This window comes from Oncorhynchus kisutch, linkage group LG29 (genome assembly GCF_002021735.2).
Source record: "Oncorhynchus kisutch isolate 150728-3 linkage group LG29, Okis_V2, whole genome shotgun sequence".
NCBI classification, from domain to species: Eukaryota; Metazoa; Chordata; class Actinopteri; order Salmoniformes; family Salmonidae; genus Oncorhynchus; species Oncorhynchus kisutch.
The window spans coordinates 5,975,290-6,003,269 of NC_034202.2; the positions used below are offsets into that span (position 1 = coordinate 5,975,290).

General features: G+C 45.5%; 1 protein-coding gene across 4 annotated transcripts in view; it reads left to right on the forward strand.

Annotated features, from left to right (window-relative positions):
• Positions 1 to 27,980, forward strand: part of LOC109874092 (erbin) — a 124,301-nt gene that overhangs the window by 92,006 nt on the left and 4,315 nt on the right. The window contains exons 9-24 of one of the 4 annotated variants that reach the window (XM_031809638.1): positions 69 to 143; positions 1,056 to 1,200; positions 1,995 to 2,067; positions 8,377 to 8,506; positions 8,699 to 8,814; positions 10,939 to 11,008; positions 13,007 to 13,106; positions 13,935 to 14,056; positions 15,088 to 15,261; positions 16,462 to 16,635; positions 16,734 to 16,866; positions 17,144 to 17,327; positions 17,764 to 19,300; positions 21,045 to 21,197; positions 23,532 to 23,588; positions 26,143 to 26,328. In XM_031809638.1, the coding sequence (XP_031665498.1) occupies positions 69 to 143; positions 1,056 to 1,200; positions 1,995 to 2,067; positions 8,377 to 8,506; positions 8,699 to 8,814; positions 10,939 to 11,008; positions 13,007 to 13,106; positions 13,935 to 14,056; positions 15,088 to 15,261; positions 16,462 to 16,635; positions 16,734 to 16,866; positions 17,144 to 17,327; positions 17,764 to 19,300; positions 21,045 to 21,197; positions 23,532 to 23,588; positions 26,143 to 26,328 (3,429 nt within the window). The remainder of the gene's footprint in view (positions 1 to 68; positions 144 to 1,055; positions 1,201 to 1,994; positions 2,068 to 8,376; positions 8,507 to 8,698; positions 8,815 to 10,938; positions 11,009 to 13,006; positions 13,107 to 13,934; positions 14,057 to 15,087; positions 15,262 to 16,461; positions 16,636 to 16,733; positions 16,867 to 17,143; positions 17,328 to 17,763; positions 19,301 to 21,044; positions 21,198 to 23,531; positions 23,589 to 26,142; positions 26,329 to 27,980) is intronic. The other 3 variants (XM_031809639.1, XM_031809640.1, XM_020465858.2) reach the window with 3 other exon arrangements.

The window sequence follows — 27,980 nt, forward strand, 5'->3', positions numbered from 1 at the left end:
TCTTTCCATCCACTCTTTGTCTCACTGTCTCTCCCGACTCTCTTTCCCTCTCTTGCCCCTACCCCCAGCCTGAGGTATTGGAGCAGCTCACTGGAATCAAAGAGCTGTGGATGGATGGAAACAGACTGACGTTCCTACCAGGGGTAAGATGATAAACTGCCATTCAACTCCCCACAGGCTTATTCTTCCTGTGCACCTTCACACCGTCTGTCCTACATACAGTATGGTGGTAAAACATTCCACAGAGACACAAACTGTGTGTTAACCCAAAACTGTTAAAGCCAACAGTACGATATTATTAAAGACGTTTTGCTCCCTGTCCAACGTCATAAGAGTCATGTCGCTAATGACGAATCCACAGACCAATTAATCTGTTGGTTCGACGTCATTGTGTGATCCAAACAATTGTGTTTTTCTGTGGCTCGTCGTCATCAGTACGTGTTGCGTAATGCCTCTCGCTCTTTTTCACTCATGGAAATGGCCAGCTTGTTTGGTAAATAGGTCATAATTAAAACATTAGCGCGCCGCAAGCATTTCGACAGCAACCCCATAATCACAGGCTCTCCCTGGATTAGGATTACTGAATACTGCCTGGCCTCACTGTAGAACATTATTAAAGAATGCCTCATAAACCATGCCTAGGAATGCTGTGATGTACACTGCATTTCACTGCGCTAGTGTTTGTTATAATGACATTGAAATGACTGTTTAATTAAGAAACCAAATGCTCATCAAAACACGACAGCCAGACCATTCTTTCTCCTTTTGTCTTTCCTTCATTTCCATGAAAGCAGGCTCATATTAGGTTGTACTTTTGTCGATCTGTTTGTTTGTACACGTGTGTGTGTACACGTTTGACTATACTTCTGAGTACCAGAAGTCCTCACAAGAATAGTAAACCAACAAAAATGATTTGAAGTGAGGACATTTTGCTATTTTAGGCTTCAGGGTTCGGGATAATGGGAATCAATATTTGGTCCCCTAAAGTCCCCAAGTATTGTAAGACATAGCTGTGTGTGTTTGTGTGTGTACTCACGCATGTTTCTGTTCTCCAGAGGCTGGGCACTCTGAAGCAGCTGTCCTACCTGGACGTGTCCAAGAACAACCTGGAGATGGTGGACGAGCAGATCTGTGGCTGTGAGAGCCTGCAGGACCTGCTGCTCTCTAACAACGCACTCACACAGCTGCCCGGATCCATAGGTGAGTGGCTACACACACAGACTGTATATACCCACAGACCGAAAGATGGACAAAGACCAACAGATAGACCGGCATGAATACACAAACAGTGCCCATCTCTTTACCTCGTGATAAAGGCTGTATGACGAAGCCCAGTGACCAGACCATGGGGCCTCTGCCATGCCATTGTTGATGTGTGTCTAATGGACGTCGTTGGTTGTTATTCTGGGGGGAAGAGGAATACTGGCTTTAATTGAATCTCATTCTGGAATGAATGACTCACCTGGATGCATATTGAAGAAGTGGACTTCCAGAAGCATTGATTCTTCACCAAAGCAGCTTTCTGTTCCAGCTGCCATTTTTTTTATTTATACGGTGATATGGTTTGAAGATCTAAATATATGATAACATTTTACGGGGATATGTGTTTATGGCAGCCCTCTTGGAATTTTATGTCTAAGCATTCAGCTCTCATTCTGATGGGAGATACTTTGCTTTCCCATTAAATAAGATGAAGCAAATGCGTACAGCTGGATTCAGTAAGCAATTTATTAAGCCCCAAGCGATGGCCGTAAAGCCAGTTTACAGTATTGTTGCTGGTATTAATTATTAATCTGTTGCAGTACTGTGATCTAGCTGAGAATCAGAATCAATTTGTTTATGCACTGTAGCAGTGTGCTGTTACCTAATGTATTATTTTATCTTTATCTCGCTCGTCCTACCGCCCTCTTATTCACTCTCTACCCCTCTTCTCTCTTTCTTCCTCCTTCCCTCCCTCCTCCTCTTCCTCCCATTTCTCCCTCCCTCCCTCTCAGGCTCCCTGAAGAAACTAACCGCTCTGAAAGTGGATGAGAACCAGCTCATGTATCTTCCCGACTCTGTCGGAGGGTGAGTACTACTACAGCCATAGTTTTAAAACAACCAGACCCATCCTGATTGGTTCACATTGATCCTCATCCAATCATATCACAGAACGCTGCAGTACAGTACACCAATATAGGGTTAGGTTTGATTAATTGACCTAAGCCCTTTGTCCCATCGACCTCATTTTCCACATGTGCCAGATATGAGACGATTCACGGTTGTCAGTGATTGTAGAGGTTGAGGCGTTACTCCCAATGATTTAGGTGATTGAACAAATCCTGACTGCTCTATTGTGGATGGGTGCAATGGTAATCCCTGACCCCAGGAACCTCCTAAAACCGTATTGACAGATTAAAGCCGCCGTTTAAGTCTGCTTCGCCAATACTCAACTACTTACGACAGGTTAGGCCAGTTGTTGGCAGTTGACTGCTGTTTCCTGGTAACACGGAAGTCAATACAGGCTGGGACTTGACCAAGTTTAGATTTGACCTCTGTGGAAGAAAAGGAAAAGCCGCACACTCTAATTTACCAACGTAAGACTTGAACTCTGACTACAGACGTAATCATCTGTATGGAGCAACAAAGACAAATTACATTATTATTTTAAACCATCAACATAGTATGTGTGGTAGCCAAATTGCATTTAAAGATCTTGGCAACTTGGTTTATAATTTTTCTGTATTTTTGACATTTCTCATTTCCCCTTCTGGTCTGTTTTTGTTTCCCAACATTGCCAATTAGTATGTTATCTTGTATTTCCTGGTCCGGGATCAGGAAACGTTTCTTGGCGGGAATATAAATAAGTTATTGCAAGGGGAACCGTGGTTTAATCCCAAACCAGGATTGTAAAGCAAACTGATTAAATGCATTTAATCTTGTATTTAATTCAATTTGCTTTAGATCTTGAGTTGTGTTTTATGTCCTACACTCTTGTTTGTCCCTGGTCTTGACTTCTGAGCAGGGGAATCAGATTCCTCTTTTTACTCGGTTGCTATAGAGCAGGTATTCCAAAACTGGGTTATGTGCAATGCTGTCGGGGGTACGCCAAATACAAATGTGCTTCACACAATTATTTTTTCATTTTTTTCCCTTCACGTTTTCAAACAGTATATTTATTTTATCCAACGGGGCTATACATTTGGATGAGGTATTTTTCGCGCCTGAGTATTCTCGTTTCACTGCCCAAAATAAAATGAAAGCATCTAGTGTTCAGCGAAGTAACAATACAATGTCAAGTCTAGTCAAATAATTAACATCCAATCACATGAACCGTTACTCTCTCATGGGAAACCTTCACTCTTGCTCAGACATTCAGAAACAAAACATGACAATTTGTAAAAAATAAGCCACAAGTTTTCCGAGCGAGAATGAAGACAACTTTCAAGTAGTAAGACATGTATAAAAGCAACAGATAACATTATTAAGCAGGGGCTAGAAGCGTCTTTTATGGTGAGCTACCGAGTGGCTAGGACAGGCAAGCCCCTTACTATTGTGGAGGACTTCATTCTTCCTGCTACCATGGATATGGCTGGGACAATGCTGGGGGGAAAAGGCCCCAAAAACTATACAGACAATGCCTTCATCAAACAACGCTGTTTCACGACGCATCTCTGACATGGCAGGAGATGTTTTGAAACAATTACTGCTTATTATTACAAGCCAGTGAATTCAATGCGTTACAGCTGGGTGACAGGGCCTGGCACAGCTCCTGGTATACGTCCGTTACGTTTATGGGGGGTCTATTAAGGAAGACATCCTCTTCCGCAAACCACTGGAAACCAGGACAACGTGAGAGGATATTTTTTAAGTACTGGACAGCTTTGTGACATCAAATGGACTTTGGTGGTCAAGATGTGTTGTCTGCACTGATGATGCAAAAGACAGGGAGACATAGTGGAGTGGTAACGCGCATGCAAGCAGTTGCTCCCTAACTCAAGCTGACGGACAATGTCAAATGTGGTACAGCGAAACATCTGAGTGAGCTGGGTGCGCAACTATGCAGGTAATTTCCCAAAACAGATGACACAAACAACTGGATTTGTTATCCCTTTCATGCCCTGCCTCAGTCCACTTACTGATATCTGAACAAGAGAGCCTCATCTAAATTGCAACAAGTGGTTCTTTGAAAATGGAATTTATTCAGAAGTCACTGCCAGATTTCTGGATGGGGCTGCGCTCAGAGTTTCTTGGCAAATCGTGCTGTTAAGACACTGATGCCCTTTGCAACCACGTACCTATGTGAGAGTGGATTCTCGGCCCTCACTAGCATGAACTAAATACAGGCACAGACTGTGTGGAAAATGATTTAAGACTGAGACTCTCTCCAATACAACCCAACATTGCAGGGTTATGTGCATCCTTTCAAGCACACCCTTCTCATTAACCTGTGGGGAGTTATTCACCATTTTTGATGAACAAATAAGGTTTTATATGTAGGATGGCTAAATAAAGAGCAAAATGATTGATTATTATTATTTGTGCCCTGGTCCTATAAGAGCTCTATGTCACTTCCCATGAGCCGGGTTGTGACAAAAACTCACACTCATTCTTATGTTTTAATAAATGTATAGTGTGTGTGTGTGGCAGGCTTACAATGATGGCAAAAAAACTAAATTTGAGAGTGACCATGACGCTAGAGGGGGTACGCAGCTGGAGGTTGAAAGTTTTAAGGGGTACAGGACTATAAAAAGTTTGGGAACCACTGCATAGAGAATATAGGGAATGATAGTACTAGAACACACGTTGTTCTCCTCTATCAGCTATTTTTATCCCACAGCCTTTGGTGACTGGCCAGCAAGCAGCAGGTCCGTCTTACTTTGCCTTTGGAAAAGCATGCATTTTCGCATGCAAATCCCCAGCTGCCTTTTCTCCGTTTCTCTGTTTTCAATAGAACTTTGTCTGTTTTTCAGCTAAATGTAGATTTGTAGATTTCTGCCTTTTCCCGACCCATGCATGCGTACACACACACACATACTGAGGCACAGGGTCAGCTGCAGCAGGACACGTACTCAAAGCATGCGCTGACCAGCTGTTCACTGACATTTTCAACCTCTCCCAGTCTGTAATAAGTTCATGTTTCAAGCAGTTCCCAAGAGCGCCACGGTAACCTGTCTAAATGACTATCGCCCCGTAGCACTCACATCTGTAGCCATGAAATGGTTGCAAAGGCTGGTCATGGCTCACATCAACACCATCACCCTGGACCCACTCTAAATTCGCATACCGCCCCAACAGATCCACAGATAACGCAATCTCTGTTGCACTCCACACTGCCCTCCCACCTGGACAAGAGGAACACCTGTATGAGAATGCTGTTCATTGACTACAGCTCAGTGTTCAACACCATAGTGCCCTCCAAGATCATCACTAAGCTCAGGGCCCTGGGGCTAAACACCTCCATCAGCAACTGGATCCTGGACTTCCTGATGGGCCGCCCCCCAGGTGGTGAGGGTAGGCAAAAACACATCCGCCAGGCTGACCCTCAACACGGGGGGGTCGCTCAGGGGTGCATGCTTAGTCCCCTCCTGTACTCCCTGTTCACCTAACACTATTATTAAGTTTCCTGACGACATGCCGGTGTAAAGCCTGATCACCGATGATGATGATGAGGCAGCCTATAGGGAGGAGGTCAGTGACCTGGCAGTGTGGGGCCAAGACAACATTTCCCTCAAAGTCAGCAAGGCAAAGGAACTGATTGTGGACTACAGAAAACTGAGGGATGAGCATGCCCCCATCCACATCGACGGACCTGTAGATGGTCGAGAGCTTCAAGGTCAAGAGCTTCAAGTTCCTCAGGTGTCCACATCATTAAGGAATTAACATGGTCCACACACACCAACACTATCGTGAAGACACGACAACACCTCTTCCCCCTCAAGAGGCTGGAAGGGTTTTTGGCATGGTGGGTCATCAGATCCTCAAAAAGTTCTACAGATGCACCATTGAGAGCATCTTGACTGGCGGCATCACCACTTGGTATGACAACTGCTTGGTATCCGACCGCAAGGCGGAGTACATCACTGGGGCCGAGTTCCCTGCCATCGGGGCGGCAGTTAGCCTTGTGGTTAGAGCGTTGGGTCAGTAACCGAAAGGTTGCTAGATCGAATCACCGAGCTGTCAAGGTAAAAATCTGTCGTTCTGCCCCTGAACAAGGCAGTTAACCCACCGTTCCTAGGCCGTCATTGTAAACGAGAATTTGTTTTTATCTGACTTGCTTCGTTAAATAAAGTTTCAATATAAAACAATCCATGACCTCTATACCAGACCTCTGTACCAGGAACTCCAGCAACCCAAGTCAGACAGTTCTCTCTGCTACTTCGTGTGAAGCGGCATAAATACAGCAAGACTTGAACCAACAAGACCCTGAACAGCTTCTACCCACTAAATAGTTAAACAAATAGCTACCTGGAGTATCTGCATTCACCTGTTTTTTTGACTCATATGCTGCTGCTACTGTTTATCTATCCTGTTGCCTTGTCACTTTACCCCGAGCTACAGTACCAGTCAAAAGTTTGGACACACCTACTCATCCCAGGGTTTTTCGTTATTTGTACTATTTTCTATGTTGTAAAACTAACTATGAAATAACACACATGGAGTCATGTAGTGACCAAAAAAGTGTTGAAAAATCTAAATATATTTTATATTCTTCAAAGTAGCCACCCTTTGCCTTGATGATGACAGCTTTGCACACTCTTGGCAGTTTTGATGTCTTCACTATTATTCTACAATGTAGAAAATATATATATTTTTTAACTTGATTGAGTGGGTGTGTCCAAGCTTTTGACTGATACTGTGGATGTACATATCTACCTCAATTACCTCATAGCACATCGACTCGGTACTGGTACCCCGTGTTGCAACCATGACGCTGACGAATCTGCACTTTTTTTTCCTTTAGGGCACTCTGAAACAATGGCACAGCGAAGCTTTATCATTACAACAATTATTATCTGAGAGATATTCTTTTGGGTGCACAGTGTTCCCAAAATGAAACTGCTGGTCACATGGCAACGTTTTTGGTCGCATATGCTTACTCTGGCTTTATCTAATGTAGTATGCGTATAATAAGCATCTGAAACTAGATATAAAATATGCTTTACAGCCAAGGCTAGACAAGCATTTGTGTAAGTTTATCGATAGCCTAGCATAGCATTTTGTCCAGCTAGCAGCAGGTAACTTAGTCACGGAAATCAGAAAAGCAATCAAATTAAATTGTTTACCTTTGATGAGCTTCGGATGTTTTCACTCACAAGACTCCCAGTTAGATAGCAAAATATTATTTTTGTAGTCAAAATAGCTCCGTTTGTTCGGAAATTGCAGTCACAAAAACGGCGAAAAATATTCCAAATTAGCTCCATAATATCGACAGAAACATGGCAAACGTTGTTTATAATCAATCCTCAAGGTGTTTTTCAAATATCTATTCGATAATATATCCATCCGGACAATTCGTTTTTCAGTAGGACCGATTGGAGTAATGGCTACCTCTGTATTTTACGCGAGAATCTCTCTGGGAGCATCAGGTGACCACTTGCGCAATGTAACCGCTTACGGGTATTCTTCAACATAAATGCGTAAAACTACGTCACAATGCTGTAGACACCTTCGGGAATACGGAGAAAAAGTAATCTGGTTGATAGCCCATTCACTGCTCCATTGTGAGTCATTTGAACACAGAGCTTTCAAAACAGGAGGCACTTCCGGATTGGATTTTTCTCAGGCTTTCGCCTGCAACATCAGTTCTGTTATACTCACAGACAATAACCGGAACATCCGGTTGTTGGGACCTCAGCCGAGGCTACTCTGGCTCAACTCCAGCTTAAATTTCACATCTATCCGCAGACGCAGTATGTCTTTTTTGTATTAATGCTGGAATAAAAACACCATATATATTTAGTGTGTGCTAGCTTGTATGCTAGCATGAGAAAAACAGAATAATGAGAACCAGATACAGTATGGAAGAGTTTTGGATATAGAGTAACCTCTTCTCCAGCGAGTCTTCCAGTCACAGAATAATCGCTCACTCTTTTTTTCATGAAGGATCATATGCCGTGTAGTGCAGTCCTAGATAGTTATGGTAGCTGAGTCAGTCAGATATAGAACATTTGACAGGGGATAAAGATTCCAAGGACTGTTGGATAGGTCGAGCAGGAAAAATACAGTTTTATAGGACTTCCCTCACTATGGTATAAAGCTGTCTCCTGTCCCTCATGATAAAATGGCTCTAGAATGAATAAATCAACCAAAGCCCTCTCCACACTCTCCTCTTCCTCTGCCTGTCCTCTTCCTTTCCCTCTGTTTCTTCTTCCTCCTCTTGTTCCACCTCGGTAGGCTGGCAGCCCTGGATGAGCTGGACTGTAGTTTTAACGAGATTGAGGCTCTGCCCTCCTCCATCGGACAGTGTGTCAGCATGCGCACCTTTGCCGCTGACCACAACTTCCTCACACAGCTGCCCCCAGAGGTGAGCATTGGAGTCCCACGCAGTGTGTTTACGAGTGTCGGTTTGTGTTATTATGTGCACGCTGTGCTGTGTGCTTATGTACAAAACATCAATTGTGTGTGTGTGTTTCACATCAACTTATCGTGTCCGGCCCCAGCTGTGTGCTGATGTCCTAGCCCTTTGTCCTATCCCTCTTATCTGCACATCACTCAGATGGGCAGCTGGAAGAGTGCCACCGTGATGTTCCTGCACTCCAACAAGCTGGAGTCTCTGCCCGAGGAGATGGGAGACATGACCAAGCTCAAGGTCATCAACCTCAGTGATAACAAGTGAGTCTAGCCTCCTGTCTCTACTCCTCCCGTCTCAGCCGGGTGGCAGTCCAGTCAGATTGTTGATGCATTCTGGAAAGCAGCCAGATAGGCAGGAGACCAGTGTTGATGGGGCCTCTTTTATTGAGAAAGTCTGTCATTCTTCATCACACAGTCTTATCCAGGTTCGGCGCAACTCTCCCATGTCACATCCCCCCTGTACTCCTGTTTGGGCCCTCGTCACCACCATCTCAACCCGCAACACTCCTTATCCCAGCTAAAATGTCACATCCCCCCTGTACTCCTGTTTGGGCCCTCGTCACCACCATCTCAACCCGCAACACTCCTTATCCCAGCTAAAATGTCACATCCCCCCTGTACTCTTGTTTGGGCCCTCGTCACCACCATCTCAACCCGCAACACTTCTTATCCCAGCTAAAACAACACTCCTTATCCCAGCTAAAACAACACTCCTTATCCCAGCTAAAACAACATTCCTTATCCCGGCTAAAACAACACTCCTTATCCCGGCTAAAACAACACTCCTTATCCCGGCTAAAACAACACTCCTTATCCCGGCTAAAATGGGGGAATCCCATAAAACATGGATTACAACTGAGGCATTGTTGAAAATATGACTGCAGTGCAAATTAATCTGTAGTACAAGTGGGGAGGAGGCAGCACATTTGTCAGGGTTGAATGGAGAGTCACAGACGCTGCAGGAGAGGCTACGCATATGCTCTAAACCCCCCCCCAGGGAGGCGTCACACATTTCCACACACAGTGTTTACTTTACTTAGCCTGGTTCACATGCAGCTGAAATGGAGATGTTTATGAATAAAACAAATGGTTGAACATCCATATGTGGTACCATGGCAAAAGCCCAAGCTTCACAGCATCACGTTGACCCAATCTTTAATGCGTGGAACTTGACCACACAATGTATTACGGCAACTTTCGTTTATGTTGTCGCTGTGAACATCACTCAAACCAATTTGATCTCCTCTAACTTCTCCCATTGGTTCTGGTGTTCTCAGAGGGTTTTCATTGGAGCACTCGAACAGTCGAAACACCAGTTTAACGCAGTAGTTAAAATGGGTACCGGTCTACCAGCTGCTCCCTTTATTGTGCAAAGCCACTCTACTGTTGCCACGTGGTGCCTTGTAAAACATGTCCATCCAGCTTATTGGAACCAGCGCTGGCACCAGAGCAATCTCTCTCTGCTGCGTCCGTCACCAAAGTGGATTATATAATGCGCTGAAGAAACACACACACGCTGTGTGTGTGTGTGTGTGTCAACAATGGAGGAAAAAATAATCCGAATGCATTCCCCCACTTTGCACACACTTACCCAAACTCCCGGAGACCCTGGAAGTAAATCATTGGTGAATAATGATGATACAGGAGTTAAAGCCTTGAACCAGGAAGATAACGTTTGGACCAGGAAGATTGAGTGGATTGATTTCAGACACTCACAAAACCTCCATCAGGAAGGAATAGGGGTTATTTCCAGGTGTTTTTCCAGGCATGGCCACAGACGCACTAGCCGCTCCAGTCCTCTCACTGCCAGCAGCACTAAATAGATTTTACCATGACTCAGCAGTAACCCTGTAACCTGCTGTAAATGAGTTCCTATCCTCCAGTTTTTACAGCGAGAAAGAGACCTGTTTATTACCCCGGGACCACTTATTTCTCATTCCCACTTTGGCCTTGGAGACACATTTGACACATCACCTGTTTCCTACCTGTTCAAGATGTAATCAAATCCCGCTTTATTTATACAGCATATTTCAGACATGGCATGCAACCCGATGTGCTTCACAGGAAGAAGCAAATTAAAATCTAACTGGAACATTTTTACGACACAACAAACATAAGAGGATAGTCGATCCGATTCTCTATGCACTTTAAAAAGTTATCCTGTAGACGTTAGACAATAGCACTTAAAGATTTGGGGTATTATTAATATCGGACAGCAGTATCTGTACAATTAAGTGTGGTTTAAGTTACGTTGTTATGGATGCGTGATATTACAGCCTATTCTGTAAATAGTGCTTTTCGTTGGCAGTTGATATCTGTCCCATATCTCAGGTCGGTAATGTGCAGGGTGACTTCAGCTGTAGTTCTTTCTGTTTGTGTCTCCAGGTTGAGGAATCTTCCGTACAGCTTCACCAAGCTCAACCAGATGACTGCTATGTGGCTGTCTGAGAACCAGGTGTGTACACAGCCTCTTGGCTTTCCCCTCAACCAAGGGGCTTTCAGTGCTTTGTACTGTATTCCATATAGGCCTATTTCTTTAAATCTCTGTTCATTGTTTGTATGGACCATCGAGGTGCTTGTTGTATGACCCTGTTGTTCAAAAGCCTCCCTGCAGTGTCATGAGAATTGTAATTGTAATCTGTAATTGAATGACACCCACACACACAAGTGGTCTCTGAGATGTTCTCAAACGTGTGGGAGCCAGTGCACTTCCATGTCGCTCTACTTCTCAAACGTGTGGGAGCCAGTGCACTTCCATGTCGCTCTACTTCTCAAACGTGTGGGAGCCAGTGCACTTCCATGTCGCTCTACTTCTCAAACGGCGTAATAAAACAAACCCCTACAGTAACTCTAGCCATATTTAATCTTGTGATTATTTACGCCTAACAATCAGCCAATGCTGACGGAGGCATCGATAGCTTTACCCACTGTTACCTCACACACACTGGTGGTCATTGTGGAAAGCATGGGGATTGGTGGTCATTTTCTGGGGCAAGAAAAAGAGCGACCCAAGTATAGTGGTGCAACCCGACAGCTCCCGACAGCAAGCCAATCCCGTTGGACACAGTACAACCCGACAGCTCCCGACAGCAAGCCAATCCCGTTGGACACAGTACAACCCGACAGCTCCCGACAGCAAGCCAATCCCGTTGGACACAGTACAACCCGACAGCTCCCGACAGCAAGCCAATCCCGTTGGACACAGTACAACCCGACAGCTCCCAACAGCAAGCCAATCCCGTTGGACACAGTACAACCCGACAGCTCCCGACAGCAAGCCAATCCCGTTGACACAGTACAACCCGACAGCTCCCAACAGCAAGCCAATCCCGTTGGACACAGTACAACCCGACAGCTCCCGACAGCAAGCCAATCCCGTTGGACACAGTACAACCCGACAGCTCCCGACAGCAAGCCAATCCCGTTGGACACAGTACAACCCGACAGCTCCCGACAGCAAGCCAATCCCGTTGGACACAGTACAACCCGACAGCTCCCGACAGCAAGCCAATCCCGTTGGACACAGTACAACCCGACAGCAAGCCAATCCCGTTGGACACAGTACAATGTATGTTTTTACGTGATTTTCCAAATGCCTGTATCGCAAGAATCATGTCATTTTTTTTTATGCGCCTTTATGTCCGCTAATTCTCGTCTTTTTGGTCTCGTCTCCTTCGCTCCTTCTGTGCTGTTTGCACCTTCCCATTTACACCAGAGATTTGTATCTAATGACGAGACGCTCATGTCTCCGCAGTATGTGAGAGGAGCTGGAGCGGAGCGTTCCCAATTTGACTGGAGCGTGGAGCGAGATTCCCAAAGGCTGGAGTGTCGGCCTTCTCGCCCTCTCCAATTTCGCTCCAGTAGCGCTCCCTTCACGAGCTCAGGGCATGCCCGGACCAGCATGCATTTGTAGTCTACTTGTGTGCTGCTATAGCCCCTTGCTTTAGCTACTGTCATGGATTTAATAAATATTTTCATAACGAAACTGATTTAAAAAAAACACAGGTGCTAAATCAAGGTGACTTGAGGACCAAGATCAAGAGAGGGAGTGTGGTGATGTAGTGTCCACAACTAAAGAATCATTGTGGAATCTGAAAGACAAGTATCCCAAAGGCATGATGGTGTACTTTCTAGATGCACATGCTAAAAGAAAGCAAATAATTTTCTCTTAAATTGTGATTTTAAACCTAACCTTAACCACACTGCTAATTGTATGCCTAACTTTAAATGAAGACCCAAAATGCAAACGATTGTGGCTGTGGTAACTTGTGACAACCCCAGTGAATACATATTCAGAAAAGATTCCTAATGACTGTCCTATCCCTTGCTTATTTGACAAACTATTACTTGGCAAGAAATTGCATTTTCCTGACAGTTTTCATAAGCCATAAGGATGTTCAACATTTACTCTTATAGCACGGTCTTATATTGTCTCTTTCCCCTCCCCCCACAGTCGAAGCCCCTCATCCCTCTGCAGAAGGAGGAGGATCCAGAAACCCACAAGACAGTTCTCACCAACTACATGTTCCCCCAGCAGACCAGAACGGAGGACTGTGAGTACTAGACAACAGAGTCTTAGACTAATACTAAGGCCTACTATCCCCCCCTCCCCCCCCAAAAAAAAATTAAGGGAGCCCCATATAAAATGGTTTTGAACGGGCTGGGTGGACAAGATGTTTAGGAGTCTTATGGCTTGGGAGGTAAAGCTGTTTAGAATCCTCTTGGTACCTAGAACTTGCGTTCCGGTACCGATTACCGTGCGGTAGCAGAGAGAACCATCTCTGACTAGGGTGGCTGGAGTCTTTGGCAATTTTTAGGGCCTTCCTCTGACACCGCCTGGTATACGGGTCCTAGATTGCAGGAAGCTTGGCCCCGGTGATGTACTGAGCTGTACGCACTACCTTTTGTAGCTCCCATTGTTTGCCTAGACAGAGGTAAATCTCCAAAATTGAAACTAAATAGATTCTGGAGGAAGAGAGACTAAAACGTCTTCATCTGTTTCCTAGCAACACTACTTTTGTACTACTCTGAAGTGGAATCTTTGCTTCGAAAGCAGCCCAGGCTTAGAGAAAACTGGTCCAGAAACATGACTGGGCTAAGCTGTCAAAAACAAACAGAATTCCCACCAGTTTTGTCAACACTGAATTTACCTCACACACACATTTTTGTGGCTATCAAGTGATATTGATACCGCATACCATGTGGTTTCGGGGGGGAAACTGAAAAACCTACTCTAGGCAGGGGACAATGTTTTAATTAGTGGTACATAACTGCTAAGGTTTCATATTTTATTCAATTATTTTATCTCTAGATGTATGTTTAACAAATGTCATTGTAATTCTGCATAAAGGTTGATATTTGGTTGTCTTTCTCCTCCCCAGACATCCCCAGCTCTGACAGCGAGAGCTTTAACCCCTCCCTGTGGGAGGAGCAGAGGAAGCAGCGGGCCCAGGTGGCCTTCGAGTGTGACGAGGACAAGGATGAGAGGGAGACGCCTCCACGGGTCGGTACCCCACACACATGCATAGACACAAACAAACACATACACAAGCACACACCCTTGTGTACGCACACAGCCAAGAAAAACAAACTCTATTAACTTGCTGTGCTATAGATTGTAGCTAGCGAGGATGACAAACTGAGGGTGACTCTATGCAAATGCAAGCTAATGAAAGGAGATGACAAACGATGTCCATTTGGCCCCGTTGAGAACCAGGGTCAAATAACGCTGCTCTGTACTCTCATTGCTTTTGCACATTACACAGTTCTCATTACTAAGTTGTTAAGGCTGTTAAAACACTGGAGCAAGGGTTACAAATGGGCTTTCTGGCACAAAAGCAAGCTTTTTTTCAATCTCCTCTTCTTATAATGGAAAATCTAGGTTGTGTACCAACTGGCACCCTATTCCCTATTTAGTGCACAGTATTTGACCAGAATCCATAGGGTTCTGGTCAAAAGTAGTGCACTGCATAGGGTAATGGGGTGCGATTTGGCACGCAGCCTAGATCTGTTAGTCATCTTGTGCTTCAAGCTACAACCCATAAAAGATTGGCCTTTCCCTTTGTCCCTTGTATTCAAGAGAGATGTGTGTGTCTGCACCCAAGTTCTACAGAATTTCCATTTAGTTGTTTGGTGTCAACCGTCTCGTTGTGAAATGGAAGCTGCCTGAAGCTCATGGTGCGGTGGTTCTAAATCATTTCCTTCCCACCAATTGTGCCGTCTCACACCGTCTCCCACTGGCACAATATGGCCGCCTGGCTGCAGTGTCTCTCCAGCAGACTGAGGGGGCTGGCCTGCCGGGAAGAGGCACACCGCCTTTCAAACGGCCAGTCTGACTGAGGAGCGGTGGCATCACCCCCGCTTGGCAGGCAAACCCAACCCCCCCTACCGACCTCCTACCGCGTGGTCGAGGGACCGTCTGTGATCACTGGTTTTAATGCGCGTGTCGCGCCACTGGTTTTAATGCACGTGTCGCGCTCTCTCTCCACTATGTGCACGTGTGTGTGTGACGTGTGTGTGTGTGTGTGTTTCCAGGAGGGCAACCTGAAGCGCTACCCGACACCATACCCAGACGAGCTGAAGAACATGGTGAAGACGGCCCAGTCAGTCGCCCACAGGCTGAAGGAGGACGAGTCAGGCAACGAGTCAGGGAAGGATGCCAGACCTAGCGAGCGTAACCATGTGGGAGTGCAGGACGTGGGAGTCAAGGTTGGCCTCCATCTGAGCCCTGTTGTCTGGAAACACTGGCAGACATGCAAACACACACACTGTCTAGTCTAGTTTCTAGTCTTCTGCTTTCCGTAAATACAACAAACAACTTGTATACAGTGTATTGCAGGGATCAACTAGATTCAGCTGCGGGACAATTTTTTTGAATAAAAGTTTTTGCTCAGAAAACTTTGGGGGGGGGGGGGGCTAACAAAATCACCCGCGAGCCTCCAGTTGAGGAACCCTGTGGTGTTGTATTGGACGTTTGCATGAGAGAAAATAAAGAGTATTTGCAAATATTTTAATTTGATTTGATATGTTAAACATAATATATTGGAAATGACAGGAATTACAATCTGCCGTAATAAACCTGAGATCAACAGGAATTACAATCAGCCGTAATAAACCTGAGATCAACAGGAATTACAATCTGTCGTAATAAACCTGAGATCAACAGGAATTACAATCAGCCGTAATAAACCTGAGATCAACAGGAATTACAATCTGCCGTAATAAACCTGAGATCAACAGGAATTACAATCTGCCGTAATAATCCTGAGATCAACAGGAATTACAATCTGCCGTAATAAACCTGAGATCAACAGGAATTACAATCTGCCGTAATAAACCTGAGATCAACAGGAATTACAATCAGCCGTAATAAACCTGAGATCAACAGGAATTACAATCAGCCGTAATAAACCTGAGATCAACAGGAATTACAATCAGCCGTAATAAACCTGAGATCAACAGGAATTACAATCAGCCGTAATAAACCTGAGATCAACAGGAATTACAATCTGCCGTAATAAACCTGAGATCAACAGGAATTACAATCAGCCGTAATCAACCTGAGATCAACAGGAATTACAATCAGCCGTAATCAACCTGAGATCAACAGGAATTACAATCAGCCGTAATAAACCTGAGATCAACAGGAATTACAATCAGCCGTAATAAACCTGAGATCAACAGGAATTACAATCAGCCGTAATAAACCTGAGATCAACAGGAATTACAATCAGCCGTAATAAACCTGAGATCAACAGGAATTACAATCAGCCGTAATAAACCTGAGATCAACAGGAATTTGCGGTTGTGTTAAATGGGTAACAAATAACAACCTAATAATGACTCTTTTTTCGTAATAGAAACACGTCTCCTTTATATAACCTCCTGTTGTTTTGGGGTTTTAACCAGGTGATTGAGGCTCCCTGTGCCAACGGCAAGCCAGTGGAGATGGAGCCCAAAGCGCCTGTCTGTGTCCAGGACTCCACGGCACCCCTGGAGACCTCTGAATCCTACAACTCCCAGAAGACCTCTCTCCGAACCTCCGACAACACCAGGACCATGAACCATGAGGACACCCTGGAGGTACGCTACTACGGAAACATGCTACACACCTCGTTGGCCACTTGCACATTTATTTTGTGATTTAAAAAATAATAATAAGTAAATGTGTGTGTGTCAAGTCTTTTTCTCTGCAGGACTCCGAGGAGCTTTCGTCTGAGGAGGAGGAGATGAAGATGGCGGAGATGAGACCTCCTCTGATCGAGATCACCATCAACCAGCCCAAAGTGGTGGCCCTAAGTAAGAATAAAAAAGGTACCACCCAGACCAGCGTCTCCTTGCGGGATTCACCACCACTTGAAGTAGTACATGGCTAGAACGCTGGTACTTAACTCAAGTTAGGGTTTGTCCGTATGTAACAAAGTTGTTACTTATGGACAAATCCTAATTTGAGTTAAGTAGTTCTATGTAGTATTGACATGTTTGTTACATCATGGGGACACCGCTTGGTAGTATACCCCCCGAAATTGTGGTAAAGCCCGTCAGAACAATGTGTACACGCTGACGGAGTTCTCCTCTCTTCGTCTGACAGATGACGGTAAAGACGCTGACTCGTTGCTGGACGAGACGGTGGCCAACAGCAATCAGAACAACAGCAACTGTTCGTCCCCGTCGCGCATGTCGGACTCGGTGTCTCTGACCACGGACAGCAGCCAGGACAACTCCCTGTGCACCCCCGAGAGAGAGGCCAAGATGCCCTTCCTACCCAAAAGCAGGTGGGCACAGTATGGTTCCTCTCTAGGTTTCTTGAGGATGGAGGGTGTGATTTCCTTGCTATTAGGTCACACTCCATGTGAATCAGCTGGTGGGATTTCCTAGTCATTGGGATGTAGGCCGGGGTTCCTGCTAAGCTGCGTGGTAGTCTGTTTGTTTCCTTATTTATTTGTATTTTTATTTGACCTTTTATTGAACAAGGCAAGTCAATTATGAACAAATTAATATTTTCAATGACGGCCTAGGAACAGTGGGTTAACTGCCTTGTTCAGGGGCAGAACGACAGGTTTGTACCTTGTCAGCTCGGGGATTCGAACTTGCAACCTTTCGGTTACTAGTCCAACACTAACCACTAGGCTACCTGCCGCCTCCTTATACTCTGTATGGCACAATACTCGTCAACAACAACAAACCAATATGTTGCGCTTCCTGTTCCAGGCAAGAAGATGTAAACATGAACCAGCGGAAGGAGAGCACCCCTCTCCTCCAGAACGGCAATGGCTCAGCCACGTCCCTGCAGGCCCTCCTGAAGACCCAGCAGGGCTACGAGTCTAAGCCCGAGAAGATGGTGGTTGACTACGACCTGTCCATGGAGAGGCTGGCCTTCATCGAGAAGGGCAACAACAACGGCATGGGTGACGCCTACACCAAGTGGGACCAGATCAACATGAATTTGGCCAAGCTGCCGCCTCAGCCGGACAACATGGTGGTCCAACCGGACGACCGCCCGAACGGCTCAAGCGCCAAGGAGGACTTTAACCACTTGCCTCCCCCGTATAACAATGACAACTCTACGGCGCCCATCACGGACCACTTGAAGAACGGCAACCAGCTGGGCGACCACTTCAATAGCCACTCCAGCGAGGGACTGGCTGTGTCGCCTATGAGGGTGGACTCTGCCACGTCGATGGTGCGGACGGCTTCTGCGGGCGTGACGGCCAGCAGCAACATGTCTCTGTCTCGCAGCACCGAGGAGCTGTCCCCGGAGAAACGATGCTCCCCTCCTGTAGTGGCGAAGGCTCAGAGCATCACCAACATCGAGGCAGGGGGGATGAAGCTGTACTCCTTGGACGCTGAGGGGGGCTCCTATGAGGGTGGCGTGGTGGGCAGGATGGCCGGAGCCGGCCCGGGAGCCCAGGGCCAGAGCATCGTCCGCAGCAAGTCAGCCTCCCTGCTCAACGACCAGCCCTTCCAGGTCTACTCCGGTTCCTCAGCTTCCTCCTCCGACCTGCTCTCCAGCTCCTCCAAGCCCCCCGTCAGCACCGGCCGCTACCCTGTCCCCTCTGGCATGGCCATGGGCCCGCCGCCCCAGTACAATGTCCAGTACTCCAGCAGCACCATGCCCAAAGACGGCCTGTGGACCCAGAGGACCCCCGTCCTCCCCGACCAGGGCTTCCTTCCTCCGCCCCAGCATTCTCTGGCCAACACCAACTACTCCAACCGCAACCAGGCTCCTCCCTACCTCCTCCAGGCCCAGCAGAGAGGCCCGCCCACGGGGCCCACGCCCGGTGATATGTGGGCTAAGGAGAGACACCTGCCACTCGGAGGTCAGCCACGGAGCGGCACCCTTCAGAGGCAAAGCAGCAGCAGTACCTCCATGGGGGACCCCCGGCGCATGCAGGTGCCCGAGGGAGAGTACATGACGTACAGGGACATCCACACCCTGGGCCGGGGGCCGCTGGCCGTCGCTCAGGCCATGCAGAGGCCTCTGTCGGCCCGTACCTACAGCATTGACGGGCCCAGCACCCCAAGGCCCCAGAGCTCCAGGCCACAGCCCCACGAGCTGCCCGAGAGAACCATGTCAGTCAGCGATTTCAACTACCAGCACGTCAGCCCCAGCAAGAGGCCCAACGCCAGGGTGAAGTCTGAGCACTCTTTGCTGGATGGGCCGGGAGGACCGGGAGCAGGAGGAAGGGTACCGGTGGACTGGAGAGATCAGGTGATGCGCCACATCGAGGCCAAGAAGATGGAAAAGGTAGAGTATTTGATGAATATTTAATGAGCAATCCATTGGATTGTACTTTTCATTCAGTATGTTTAACAATAGTCTTAAGTGCACCAGTTAATTGTCTATATTATCTTTAAAACTACTACTATTACTTTGAATATGGAGGTTATCAATTGTTCTGTAAGCAATAGCCCATATTAGCAGACTCATTTCATTCCTAGTAAAGGCTACTTATCATTATTGTCGAAAGCAGTAAAATGTCCTCGATAAATGTCGGTTTGGTTGGTGCCGATTTTTTAAATGTTTGGTTTATCGTCTCAGCTCTAATAGAGGTCACCTGTGTTTTTGATTGAGAACGTGTTAAGATCATCACACTGTTCTGATGTCAGCGGCCCAGGTTGTTATTAGGTCCGTTCGATTTGATCACGTCATTGCCGAGATGACCTCACACCGTCCATTCAGAAACCTCATGACCCACATCATAGTGGCGTTTCTGTTTTCACTCTCTTACCTTCGTTACTTGTCCCATTCCTCGACGTCAGTTCAGAATTATGCAAAGGAATGGGACAAGTAATGAAGACGTGGCTCCCCTATGGTCCCTAGGTACCACCGGTTGAGGGGGGGGGGCTACAGTCTGCATTCTCCTTGTCCACTTCATCACCAGTGGGCACCTTTTTAGAACGCAGACATGAAAGTGACCGATATTATCGCAGACGCATGGTTTAATCAGCGACGTGACTTCGAACGTGGAATGAATGGCCTCCGTTTGAAAAGGAGAGATTACTCACTTGATCCTTAATTAGTCGAGGCCCGTCAGAACAGACAGAGGAAGACACGATGTGGGAGATGCCATTTAATCACTTGTTCACAAGCGAGATTCGTCTAATTTTATTCCATTTCCTTCCTAATTAAATTGTAGAGCATCAACTTGCTACGTGCTGAAATCTCCTTAAAGAACACAACCACGTTAACAGATTCTGTGGTCTGAGTTTGACTGTAACATGTAGTCAATGGCAGTACAGTCGACTCCTGATAAATGGAGTGGCTTTGTACTGGAATGCTACATATTGAAACAGTTTGTTTGTGCTTATCAAGGGTCTACGTATAACACCTATTGTTTCTTCAGCATGTCCATGTTGCATCAGTATGTTTGGAGTAACAAGCAAACAAGCTGCTACTAACTCGATGTATGAAATCAAATGTTTTGTGATTCGCTGCATGCTTGCCTGCTGTTAGAGCATGTGGAATGTTAACATGAACAATATTATTTCCATTGTTTTATCATTCATTACCACTTAGTGAAATGCATGCCCACTCAATTGTACGCGTGTTGCCTGTATATGTGTGTGTTGGCTGCATGTCAGGGTTTCCGTTAGGAAAATGTGGCGCCCGGACATTTTGACCGACAACATTTTAATTAGGTGAAATGTACCAGACCCATATGGATTGGGTGGGTAACCTGATTAGGGTGTCCGTCCACGGTGCTCAGAATGACAGAAATCACGTAGATTTTTTATCTCTGTATCTGTATGCTGTAAGCATGTGATAAATAAGATGCCCTATAGATTGACAAAAATGACCAGTCAAATGTATTTCTATCAATGAATAGGCTAGAAAGCAATATTTTGCAATGGAATGTATTATTCTTCTCCCAGACAATTGGCAGGGTCAATATTTATTTATTGGTTTAACAAAATATATTTCGGACGTTAACCGGCTAACGGAAACCCTACTGTATATGTAATGTGTTGTGTGTCCCTCCTCTGTTCAGAACGCCTTGTCTCGGTCCTATAATTCCAATTACGCCCCGCTGAGCTGCTCCCACTACGGCAGCTCTCGGGACGTGCACCACTCAGGCAGCCAAGGCTCTCTGGTCTTTAGTGCTGCCGCAGACGGACGGCCTTATGGAGCCCAGGTCCATTGTGTGAGTACTGGACTGGACTGGAGCTAGACTACAGTTCAGCCTCCTAGCTCCTAGCTGCCTCCTATCCAGGCAGATCTTATTCTTACCTCATACTGCTTTTCAGCTTGGGGCCCTTTTCCAATACTTTTCAAAGGCATCCTTGGCTCCCTCGTTGTTCCATTCAGAATACAATGATTTCCTCAGTTAAGATTGATAATTTTGTTGCGTGGCCTTCTTGTGATGTTCAGTCCTTGATTTTGCCATTGATCTGTTCTGGATGGAAACAAGTTTTCTCCACCTTGTTTGCTTCCATCGCTTCAACCCTCAGATGTGGGATGACTTCACAGAAGGATTCAAGGAAGGATGCCATTTAGAACTATTGGGACAGGGGCTTTGAACTGTATAGCTCCTTGCTGTAGTGTGACGCAACCTAACTTGTTTGAAAGGGGGCATCCTTTGTCTGTGCACATAAACTAGTCCGCTCTACCACAAACTGTTTGTAGGGAAACTCACAATCTCTATCAAGGATTCGTGTAGAGGAAAGTCCTAGCGCTGTAGAAGGGCATCTTTCAAAGAGCAATTGTCTGTGCACATAAACTAGTCCGCTCTACCACAAACTGTTTGTAGGGAAACTCACAATCTCTATCAAGGATTCGTGTAGAGGAAAGTCCTAGCGCTGTAGAAGGGCATCTTTCAAAGAGCAATTGAGACCTGGCTGAACATATTTACAGCAGACAAGTAGCCTACCTTATCCAACCAGTAGTAGGGGTGAAGCAGTGTTGTCCTTATAAAGATATTCTCTCTAAGAACCTATTTTCTGTCAGGCAGTGGCTTTGTGTCATTATAGGACATATGGTAGGATGCAATTGACAGTGAGATACCGAACAGCTACTTCACTGGCTTGGCGTCAAGGAATGTAATTTATCCAGTGACGACATTGCGTCAGAAGCCTTTGATTAGTTGTATATGCTACAAGTGTCATCTCTGATGTGAAATAACATTCATGTTGATAAGTACAGTTGGATGTGTAGATTAATAGTATAAAAAAAGCTGAAGAACATCGCACATCCAGGTACTTTCCCGGAGGTGCTGGAGTTGTAGACAAACTCATGGATAACTCATTGTAGGCCAACTCATGGATAACTCATTGTAGGCCAACTCAGGCCAAAGCTGCATTGAGCACATTGGCCACATTTGTAATTACCCTCCGGAACCTTGGCCTTTTCTCCCTTTGCTCTGGTGGGGACTCCGATTTATCCACACTATCTCTCACGTTTGGAGATCTTTGAAAAACCATACGTGGGGGATATTTAAAAATGGGTTTCAATTGTGGGTCAGTATCAATAATGTACTAGTGCTTCCTGCTAATGTCCTTAAATGCCTTCCCCCAATGGTGAGTATTGGGTGAAGCATGATGGGACATGTTTTGGTTTTAGGCTTTCCAACTGTGTTGTTAGTCCTTCAAAATGATCATTGGCATGATGTCACTGTACTGCCCCTATATACAGGACCTTCTACCCCCACCTGGGACATGGATGCCTGATGAAGACCTACAGGGTCAAAACGGTCTAAATAAATATCACCTGGGATCATGAGCAGTAGTATAATAATATTAGCATGTTGCACAGTACAAAATGCCCCCTTTTTTAAACACGGTTTCCCTCCCAACCTATAATTCACTTATCCCAGTGCTTTATCCACCAGACCCACCCACGCACTCCAATCAGGTAGCGTGCCTCCCTCCTCGATCAAATTCATTCTCCCCTTTTTAACGACACACTGACTCATCAATCGTCATCAGCTCGCTTTAATGCCTCCTCTTCACTCCCACTGTTGATCACTTCAGAATCACCTCATAACCCTTTTCACTTCTCTGTGGTGATGAGCACTGTGTTTGTCCAAGGTAAGTACGGGGGGGGGGGGGGGGGGGGGGGGTGTTAGGTTGATTCGCGGTGTCAAATGGCGGCCTACTGATTTCCACTCAACGTGTAGTCTTAGGATTTAATGAATCGTCGTTTCCTTTCCTCTGTTTATTCTCTAAAGGACACTACTTTCGGCTCTAGTGCCCGACTAATCATCCTCATTGGTAAGAACATTCTCTATAGACGTGCGTTTCATGGGTGTTGGAATTACCTGGAGAAACATTCGATTTTTTGTCAACCGAACATGCGACAAGACATTATTAGCCTCGACCAGAACATGGTCGACTAATTCAGCTTCAACATGAAGACCATGAACCTCAACATTACCTAATAGTACACGGCTTCAGGGACTTGCCTAAAGTAGGAGAGGTGTGTTTGTCACAGACCGGACATGGGCTTTGTTACCAATCATCTGACATGGTTCCCTCTTCAGGATGACGTGTTTGGACCTCAAGGGCAGCAGGGCTACACCATGGACACCCTCCGACAAGTAAGTGCCCACTATATGTAGAGGATACCCCTGAACCAATCAACCGTCTTCCTATTGTGTTACTTTTAATGATGACCTTTTTATTTTAGCCTGCCTGGTGAGTGTTTTCTTCTTGAACTGTTGGTTAAGGGCCTGTAAGGAAGCGTTTCACGGTCAAGTCTACACTTGCTGTATTCGGCACATGTGGCAAATACTAGTTTGATCATTTTCACATTCCTAAAAGATGGTCTCCTCAAATTGGTTTGTTTTGCTACTATAAATTAGAAATGCAGACCATAAAGCCCATGGAATAGTCATAGGCCCATACAGTTTGGAGTAGTTTAACAAAACGAGGGCAATAATTCTACAAATCGATCATACAACCCCACCATAACTGGAAGTGCCTGTCTGTCCCATCTCAGCACATGCATTCCCTGACCCATCGCTTTTTTCTCTACCGCTATAAGTAGAACGTTGCCCTGCCCCAGCCCAATACCCTGAGTAGAGCTAGCTCGCTGAGAATTACCAGTGATTTAATGAGTTCTAATTAACAAGATCTGCTTTGAAAGAGATTATTGTTCAGGCCTATCTATTCTCACGGTGGCCCCTCTTGCCTCCACCAGGGTCCCCGTTGCCTCGCAGTGAGGTTTGGAGGAGCGCTGCGTCTCTTATACTGGTATTATTAATAGCTATGCTGGGTGGAGTATGGTGGGGGAAGCTCAGCGTAGTAAAGCTCCTCAGTCCGGGCCCCAGTGGGCTCTTGACCTTCATCGCTAGGCTAGATACTGTATGGTACGGTGTCCGTGGACTAGTCGAGGAATTGAGATTTAATAGAGTAATATGCGAGACTATTAGTGGAGTTCTACCGTATGTACAGTATACAGTGTTTCCATATGGACTTCTCAGTTGAGGACTGAATGTGAAGAGGCTCATTTTAAATATTTGATACACAGAAATCTCTCCCTTTCCATGACCTGTGAAATAATTAGAACAGGCCCATTTTTTTGCGATTCTGAGAGAGAATTCCATTTACACTGAGAGAGAATTCCATTTACACTGAGAGAGAATTCCATTTACACTGAGAGAGAATTCCATTTACACTGAGAGAGAATTCCATTTACACTGAGAGAGAATTCCATTTACACTGAGAGAGAATTCCATTTACACTGAGAGAGAATTCCATTTACACTGAGAGAGAATTCCATTTACACTGAGAGAGAATTCCATTTACACTGAGAGAATTCCATTTACACAGAGAGAATTCCATTTACACTGAGAGAGAATTCCATTTACACTGAGAGAGAATTCCATTTACACTGAGAGAGAATTCCATTTACACTGAGAGAGAATTCCATTTTCTCCATGAGAGAATTGAATTTGAGAGAAATGTAGACATTTTGGGGAGTTCCTCCTGCCACCTGCAGGTTCTCCGGTGGTACCGCAACTGTCTCTTTTCAGTAACCGGCTCAGACAGAGCCGCAGAATGAGGTCAGTCGGCTGTCTGGGAGAATTTGAAATGGTCTGTTCCAAGAGATGTCGTACGGAGAACCACAGCGTGACTCATAGAGAGACATTTTATTATACGGACTGCAAGTCCTTATCAGACGTTAGATGAGGCCTTTCATATAAATGTCTCCTTCGAACGCACTAATGCAATGTATTTTTTTGTTTGAGTTCAATTCACTCAATGTTCTTAGACTTACTGTCTATCTGCCTGGATGTAGATACGGAGAGAAAATGGATCTCACTGTCGAATAGGAATACTAAGGACAACATTTTTTGAACTGGGGTTATATATCGACTTTTTCAGATTTTACCTCGACGTTTACCAAGGTGAAGTGGACTCTGTCGTGGTCCTTCAGACCCGGCATTGATAATGACTCCTCAGTCGCTCCGTAAAGAACCTATTGCACATATAGTGTACCTCTATAGACAAGAGCCCTAGTCTAGCCTATCCTATTACATGGTATATAGTGAATAGGATGTCATTTCAGATTTGCCCTAAGTCACAGTGAAGAAAGCCTAACCCTTGCCGGCCCAGCTACATCAGTGGAACCTGCCAAAAAAAAACACCACCATCTAATAAAACCTCATTGGTTCATCTCTGAAATTCATCCTCCACACTAGTCAGAGGACAATTATTTCCATGATTTTGTTGCTTTGGGGGCAGTGGCAATGAGTCAGTGGATCCAATCCCCCAGGCCTGCTGCTTTAGACGGAGCACCTTGCTACTGGTAAATCAGCAGCTTCTACTGAAATTTGCACTCTTGTTCTGTCACATGTTCATCTGTATGCCGGGCCTGCAGTTTAGCTTACCCTTTGGCCAAATTTGTATTTATTTATTTTTTCTCTCTTGCTGGATTATAGCCTAGTATATTGTTCTCTTGTTCTAAGTGCTGTGAAAGTGTGAATTTGAGTACTGTGTATTCCAAAACCCTGCTGAACATTAAAGTGTCTGGTGAGCGTTTTAGATATGTCTTCTTCTTCTCTTTATGTTTTCATCCATTTTGTTGGAACGTCAACTCTATAACAACACCTGTCTGTCTCTGTGTGTCTGTCTGTGTGTTTTTGCCAGGTGCCTTCATTGAACGGTCAGCTGGGCGGTCCGGTGCGTGGCCAGATGACGTCGTGCCAGACGCCCATGGCCCGCCACCCCTCCAGAGAGCAGCTCATTGACTACCTGATGCTCAAGGTCTCCCATGGCCAGCAGCCCCAGGGGCCCCCTCCACCACGGGCCGACCACGACACACTGCAGCAGGAGGTAGGGTAGGGTGGGGGGGGGTGGATGGAGAGTTACAGTTCAACGAAGCTCCTTATCCCTACTCCTGGAGAGCTATAGGGTGTTTAGCCCGCAGCTACAAACCTCATTCATCATCAAAATCTTGATTAACTAAGATGATTAGGTCAAACACATATGTGTGTTTTAGTGCTGGGCTTGAACTACACCATCTAGGAATAGGGTTGTTGACCACTGTGTTAAAGCATGCATAGCATTGCACTTAGTAATTGTTAATGGTGGTTTGTTTGTTACATCAATTAACTGGCTAGACAAAGTATTCAGACCCAACATTTTGTTAAGTTACAGCCTTAATCTAAAATGGATTTTTCCTCCTCAATCTACACACAATACCCCATAATACCCCATAATGACAACGCAAAAACAGGTTTATAGATTTTTTTGCTCATTTATTTAAAATATATATATAAATATAAAGTAACACATTTCCGTAAGTATTTTACTTTACTCAGTACTTTGTTGAAGCACCTTTTGCATCGATTTCAGCCATGAGTCTTCTTGTGTATGACGCTACAAGCTTGGCACACCTGTATTTGGGGAGTTTCTCCCATTCTTCTCTGAAGATCCTCTCAAGCTCTGTCAGGTTGGATGGGGAGCGTCGCTGCACAGCTATTTTCAGGTCTCTCCAGGGATGTTCGATCGGGTTCAAGTCTGGGCTCTAGCTGGGCCACTCAAGGACATTGAGACTTGTCCCGAAGCCACTCCTGCATTGTCTTGGCTGTATGCTTAGGGTCATTGTCCTGTTGGAAGGTGAACCTTCACCCCAGTCAGGTCTTGAGTGCCCTGGAGCAGGTTTTCATGAAGGATCTCTCTGTTCAACGGCAGTGTGTTAAATAGACTTATTTCGGATGGAGAATTTTGTTTCTCATGGTCTGAGAGTCTTTAGGTGACTTTTGGCAAACTCCAAGCAGGCTGTCATGTACATTTTACTGAGGAGTGGCTTCCGTCTGGCCACTATCCGTCTGGCCACTACCATAAAGGCCTGATTGGTGGAGTGCTGCAGAGATGGTTGTCCTTCTGGAAGATATCTCCACAGAGGACCACTGGAGCTCTGTCAGAGTGACCATTGGGTTCTTGGTCACCTCCCTGACCAAGGCCCTTCTCCCCCGAATTGCTCAGTTTGGCCGGGCGGCCAGCTCTAAGAAGAGTCTTTGTGGTTTCAAACTTCTTCCATTTAAGAATGATGGAGACCACTGTGTTCTTGGGAACCTTCAATACTACAGAAATGTTTTGGTACCTTTCCACAGATCTGTGCATAGACACAGTCCTGTTTCTGAGCTCTACGTATAATTCCTTCAACCTCATGGCTTGGTTTTTGCTCCGTCAACTGTGGGACCTTATATAGACAAGTGTGTGTGCCTTTCCAAATCATGTCCAGTCAATGGATTTACCTCAGGAGGACTCCAATAAAGTTGTAGAAAAATCTAAAGGATGATCAATGGAAACAGGATGCACCTGAGCTCAATTTCGAGTGTCATAGCAAAGGGTCTAATTATTTATGTAAATAAGGTATTTCTGTTTTTTATTTTTAGTACATTTGCAAAAATGTCAAGAACTTTGTCATCATGGGGTATTGTGTGTAGATTGAGGATTTTTTTTATTTATTTAATCCATTT